The sequence below is a fragment of the Pelobates fuscus genome, chromosome 2 (assembly GCF_036172605.1).
Source record: "Pelobates fuscus isolate aPelFus1 chromosome 2, aPelFus1.pri, whole genome shotgun sequence".
Taxonomy (NCBI): domain Eukaryota; kingdom Metazoa; phylum Chordata; class Amphibia; order Anura; family Pelobatidae; genus Pelobates; species Pelobates fuscus.
In genome coordinates this window covers 349,918,003-349,924,712 of record NC_086318.1, presented here as the reverse complement: position 1 = coordinate 349,924,712, position 6,710 = coordinate 349,918,003, and the positions used below count along the sequence as shown (strand labels likewise).

Sequence of the window (6,710 nt, the reverse complement as noted above, 5' to 3'; positions counted from 1 at the left end):
TGTGTGGGAGAGCTAAACAGGGGTTTTACTCCGCAAATCTGCTGCAATTGCTGGGTCACAGTTGCCGTAAATTAGGTTTAGAATTAGGTTTAAATTAGTTGCCCAAATTAGTTCCATGGAGTTAGTGGTAGCGGTTGGTCAATTTTGGGAGTTCCAAAACAAACAAAAAGACGAACGGTTCCCCTGGCTCATAGATAGTGATTGTTCGCCTCGTTCGTGCGAACAATCCTAACGAACAGCGTTCTCCTGGTTTGTCGTGGAAAGAAGTAGGCGTTCATGTGAATTTTCCGGTGTTTGCAAGGTCGAGTGCCTGACTTAGAGTTCCAGACACTCAATGACCAAGTTCTGTTGCCTGCTTTCGTGCGACAAGATGGCCGCCGTTTTTGCCAGCACGTGTTGTTCGGTTATACGAACGGCGGCCACACAGAGAGAGAGTGAATAAAGTACATTGTTTTTGTCACAGTCGTCATCTACATACGCCATCTGATACTGAAGATACGGAAGATCATTTCAATATAAGATAATTTAGTAAGCCCTCAAGTAGTTTGGAAAGCATGCTATAAAATAGAACGAAGATCGGTGGAGGGGCGAGTGGGAGGGTAGTGCGTAGTTTAAATGAAACGCTGTGTTGTTTCTTGAGGCCTTAGCATTGTAGGGAGTGGTGGAAATTAGATGATGTATTGTTTTTTGAGGCCTTAAAGGAACACTAGAGTGTTAGGAAAACAAAGCTGTATTTATAACACTATTATGTCCCTCTGCCTCTTCGGCCCTTCTCCCCTAGCAATCAAAGGGTTATAAACCCTTTAACCCCTTAAGGACACATGACATGTGTGACATGTCATGATTCCCTTTTATTCCAGAAGTTTGGTCCTTAATGGGTTAAACATTTAACAAGACGCTGCATGTCCTCATGTAAAGTGTGAGGACATACAGCATTATTCCACAGAGCTAAACTCCATGAAAATCCAGGAAGCGCCTCTATTGGCTGTCGGGTAGACAGCCACTAGAGGCTGTCTTTTTTTTTTTTATTCTTTATTTATATAGTTTTGCATAAATTCGGGTAGGAGGAGGGAAGGGGTACAGAAGAGAAAAGGGAGTTGGGAGAGGGTAAAGGTAGGTAAGTTCAAGATACAGTAGTGGTGTTGGTACCATCGCAGGGTACGTTTTCAGGAATAGTGTTACATTTACATAGGAGAGTGCCGTATGCATAGGCGAGGTTGACACCTTTGCTGGGTGCAATTAGCGTACCTTGGCATTTTTCCAGAATTGGATGTGGTGTGCAGTAATGTAATACATGCCTTCGTAAGATGCTGTTTTAAGTGTGATGTTTGTCTTTAAATAGGTGTCCAGGTTGGTCTTCCGGGGTAGCAAGATCTTAATTTGATGGGATTACCATGGTATGGTTGTGTCCCCCTCCAGCCACGGGTCCCAAATTTTATGGTACTGTTTGGGTGAGTCGTGTATTTTCACTGTAAGTATGTCCATGTGTGAGCTGTCTATTATTTTTCTCGTGATCCTTTCTTGTGATAGGATGCGAGTCGTAGATCATAGCTATGCTATGGCTCTTTTTGTTGCTAGAGCAATGCGGGCTATTAGTTTGTTCTCCGCTCTGGTGAATGGTTGTATTGGTTTAGATAGTAGTAGAGCCCAGGGGTCCATGGAGCAGGGTTTGTCCAGTATTTTGGTGATTAGTTGTGTGACGCTCTGCCGGAGTGGTCACAGTTTCGGGCAAATCCACCAACAGTGAAGGAGACGTCCCCATCTCCCGCCATCGTTCACTAGAGGCTGTCTTAACCTTACAATGTGAACGTTTTCAGCTGCAGGGTTAAGGATCAGGGACACTGCACCCAGACCACTTTAATGAGATGAAGTGATCTTGGGTCCTATAGTGTCCCTTTAAGGAACAGGAATGGAGATAAGAAACAGTTACGTGAAGGATTTAACTGCTAATAGGGGCATGGGAGGGAGAAGGGGATAAAGCAAACATTTGATGTATACAGTAGAAGTATTAAACAACCAAATCAGCTAAAATCTTAATAAATATATGTAAATGAAATATTGGTGAAATATATTCACTGAAAATAACAATGAGAGACCATGGATACAGAAAATGACAATGGTAAAATACAGGTAAAAATGGTAGCATTGCTATAGTAAACAATTATATTGTGACAAAGCTAGAATAAATGAGTTGGCTATCTTCCAAGCTTCAGTCAGTACTTTAAAGTTGCAGGTGAAAATAAAATGCTGTGTTGTTTCTTGAGGGCTTAAAGATACGCAGACAACGTGCCCTAATGTGGCATAGATAAGCCCTAGAGCTTCAAAAATGGCGCCTGTTCTGCCCTGATGTCAAATACTACCCCACAAATTCACTACTTTAAACTCCCATAATGCTGATCAACTAAGGAAATAGGCAGGCCAGCTGGCTGGCTACTATACTAGTGGTCATAGTGTTATATCAAAACCTCCGCAGAAATCCTCAGGGACAGTAACAACCAGAAGCCAGTTTGTATATAGAAAAGAATAAAAATGAGAATAAAGATTTAATTCCCTGGCAGCGTTAACCCTCATATACTTCACCCTGTGTAAGTGTGCATGTTTTATATGCTCAAATTTGACAGGTGTATCAACCCCTCTGTCCCTCTCACCAACCACTACGTCATGCATGAGTGTAGAATGTGGAATGTAGAATAGCGGTAAAAACTATTTCATATCACCAAAAATATCAATGGAAATATGGGGAAATAAATGTTTTAAATGTATATCACTTTTTTAATAATATTTTTTGGGGAGAAATACTTAATATTTATTTATATTTGAGAAACCAAAGAGAGATAGCTTAAATAGTGACGCCCACTGGCTTATTTCCCGGTTTCCCTGTGGCGCAATCTGACCATGACTGAAACCATGACATAAAGGGAATGCTGACTTTTTTTTCCCAGCACCATATTTTCTTGAAGTACCGTTTGCTTGACTATTTGGACTTTGCTGTTCTGGATGCTCACCTTGGCATGAATTATGTTTTTGAAGGAACTTTTCCTGTTCTGGATTACTTAAGTAAACACCCCAAGCACTATAAACACTAAAGCCCACAGGTCACCTCCTCCTGTGCCCCAGACGGACTTGCAGAAGTGAAGTCCAGTTGAAGCCACTTTTAAAACCTATGGGCTGCTTCTGGATCTCTGCCCCGAACTTGCATGGCAAAGTCCTACTCTCTTTTTTTTATACATGGAATACTGAATGAGAATTATCTAAAGTGATTTAAATTGAAGGATGCACTGCCCCTGGGAAAGTTGTTGATTTTAAAATTCTTTTGGAATGTTGCTTATATAATTAGTCACGAGCCCATCATATGCATTTTGCATGTTTGAGTCCTTTCATTAGTTTATCAGCTGACTTATGCAATAGTTGAACGTACTAGTTAGTTATTTATACACGGCAGACAGTTTAATACAAACAGCAATTGGTAAGGCATTAATAAATTTGGATTTACAATGGGCAAGAGGCTCAGGCAGCTATCATACAAAACTTCTTCAGCTTTTATTCTAGATTTCTAAATAAAAAATGGCATCATTTGATGATATCCTGGATCACGTTGGACAATTTGGTCTATTTCAGAAGCAGGTATTCTTGCTGATGTGTATGATCTCTGCGGTTTTTAGCCCAATCTATGTGGGCATCGTTTTTCTAGGATTTGTGCCTTCACACAGGTGTTTCAATCCTGACTTGGCGAACCTGAGCAGTAAATGTGGATGGAGTTTAGAAGAGGAACTTAATTACACAGTTCCTATACTGGATGAGAATATAGACTCCTCGTATGCAAGTCAGTGTCTCCAGTACGATATAGACTGGAACATGACATCTTCAAGTTGTCCAAGTCCTGTCCATAACAGTACTATGTATGGTCTTAATAGGATACCCGTTTCCAACTGTAAAGATGGGTGGATTTATAACACTACTGGAGCATCCATCGTAACAGAGGTATGTGTCCTTTTCTGTATCATAACTCATTTGCTTGAGGTCTGTTGTCCCACTACTAGACAATGCTCTTACAGACATAATGCTGGCAAAGCATCAGAGGGAAGATATAGTCTACAACGTCTGGAGAGCTAAACGTTGCCTACCCTGCACTAGAATCTAGTGAACATCTTCACAGTCATATCATTTTAAGTATTTGAATTTGAGATGCAATAATATATACTGTCATTTGCTGTATTTCATAAAAAAATTCATAAAAAATGTCATGAACATTATAAAAAGAAATGCCAATCTTCATCACGTTATCATCAATACAAGGTTAATCATTAAACCAGGATTTATAAAGAATTAAAAATGTAGGGCAAAACAGATCTTGGCAAATAATTGAGATGTTTTGCTTTTTCCAGATATGACTATTTTGGACAAAAATTTACATTTATTGGAGAACAGAATATATAGATTATCAAGCACACGAGAATTTTTTTTAAACAGGAATTTCTTTTGTAAAACGATGTTTATTGTGCTTAGAGAATATTATATTTTAAATGAAAGTCTGTAAAGGAAATATATATATTCAGGGTTATTCACTGAAATGTGAATTGTATGGAATCCTCCAGAAAATGATAAATCTACAGGGTTTTTTTCTGAACACTAAAAATTACCATAAAAAATTCACTTTTTCAAAAATAATTGGAAAAAAAAAACAAAACAAAAAACACAATTTGCAAAAACAAACAAACAGACGAACAAAATAAAAAACGCGTCACAGCAAAATAATCCATCTTTGCCCTGCAAGGGCTCTGTACAGATGAACAAAATATAAAATGTAAAACAAAGTATTTTATCTTCGTCTTGAATGAGGCTTCAAATTGGAAAAACCATTGTATAGGCTTTTGCGTGCTTTGTATTCTAATTGAACACTCTGGAAGCCAACCAATCAGAGAACTCTAACAGGCAAGTCTCACTTCTCTCGAGACTTACTTTTGAATAATCGGAATAGCTGCCCAGTTAACATTCAGTAGACTGTTGTATAGCAGGTGGGATCGTAGCGAGGTTTAAAACCTTTCTTGTAGTAGTCTTACTTATTTATTAAAAAATGTAATGTGGCTAGCAACCACTGGCCACATAATTGTTGGTTTTTAGCTATTTGCCCGCTGACAGCCTGGATTTAAAGTATTCATGTCCGGATTCAGGTGGCGTTCTTTCTGGCTATAATCCAGACCTAATGCAGACTCATTCAAGGCCTGAGTTGCAAAATCCAAGTATTGTTAAATAGTGTGAAAAATGTAGTGATTTTGTAGTTCTTATATACTCTTTTCAATATGTAGCAATTCGATTTAATGAATAACCCTTGCAAAGGCCAGAATAAGTGAACTGGTGTGAATTATGGTAAATTGAAAACAAATAGCAAATCTCTGTTTGAAATGGACAAGTTGTCACTAGAATTTTCCCAAACATCTTTTTTGAGCACATTGACATACTAAAAGAGACAGAGCCTCATTCTGGACGAAGATAGATTAATAGGTTTTTCATTTTTTTTTGGTTCGTTTATTCAGCATTTCAGCACACAAAGTATTAATCCATTCTTGACCACGGTTGGACTTTTTTGAAACAAAAAAACGATGACATCATGCCTCCCAACATTTCACATTGGCAAAAGGGAACAGTTTAATTTTGGGGGTGCAAATGAGGGTGTGGCTAGGGATAGGACTGTTTTGAGGAAATCTAGATGATGTCCTAATTATGTAACTAAAATGTGATTTAGAACAAAAACATATACTCTTACTTACCATCTAATGTCTCCTTCTGTTCTGTGTGTCTCTTACCCCACCTATTGTATATTATGTACACAGCATTTTCTAAACACATGTATTGGAGTTTGAAAACACATTACTGTGCGTATCATTGCTGTGGAGCTCTGTTACACACTCAGGCACACTAACAATATGGAGTTTCTAGAAAAGAGATGCATTGGGATAAAAAAAAATGGCAAATGGATGTGGGTCCTAATAGGGACTGTTTCTTCTAAAGTGGGAGACTTGGGAGGTATGTGACACTTGACATGACATCTGTCATGAAGGATTAATTATGTCACTACATAAAAAGCCCTCTGCTTGCATTTACCCACAGCCAGTAGCATAATAAGCAGGGGGTTCCTGTCACTCTATGTAGAATGGCCTTGTAGACCACGGCAGAGGTGCTTAATTATCGTCCATCTGGTCTGAGAAAGCAGCTCTTGGCAAGCAGGGACAGGAGCGGTGGGGACATTCACAGTATGCCAAGAGATGCTTTCCCAGTCTGGGTTGAGGAAAATGAAGCTCCTCTACTGCGGTCCACGAGGCCATTCTACTGAAAAATAAGAAGCACCAGAAGAGGAGGTGGGGTAAGAGACACACAGAGCAGAAGGAGACATTAGATGGTAAGTAAGAGACACAAGAATGGGATGTAGGAGACACATGTGGGAGTATAGAAACACTACATGGAGGGTAAGAGCCATACAAAGGGAGCTAGGAGATACAGTAAGGGATTTTGAGACATAGGAGGCATAAAAGATACAGAAAAGGGGGTAGGAGACACCACAGGAGAGGTAGGAGATGCAAAGAGGCATAAGGCACCACGGGGCATAAAGATTGGGTTGGGGGCATAAGGCAGAAGAAGGTGGTATGAGACACAAAGGGAAAGAGACAAAAGTGGGGGTATACCAGACACATTTGAGAGTTTAAGACATGATG

General features: G+C 39.4%; 1 protein-coding gene across 1 annotated transcript in view; it reads left to right on the top strand.

The window, feature by feature from the left end:
- The first annotated feature begins 3,468 nt into the window (after positions 1 to 3,468).
- The window catches only part of SLC22A2 (solute carrier family 22 member 2), a 54,589-nt gene continuing 51,347 nt past the window's right edge, over positions 3,469 to 6,710 (top strand). Inside the window, exon 1 of the mRNA XM_063443607.1 lies at positions 3,469 to 3,981. Within this exon, the coding sequence (XP_063299677.1) occupies positions 3,565 to 3,981 (417 nt within the window). The 5' untranslated portion in view covers positions 3,469 to 3,564. The remainder of the gene's footprint in view (positions 3,982 to 6,710) is intronic.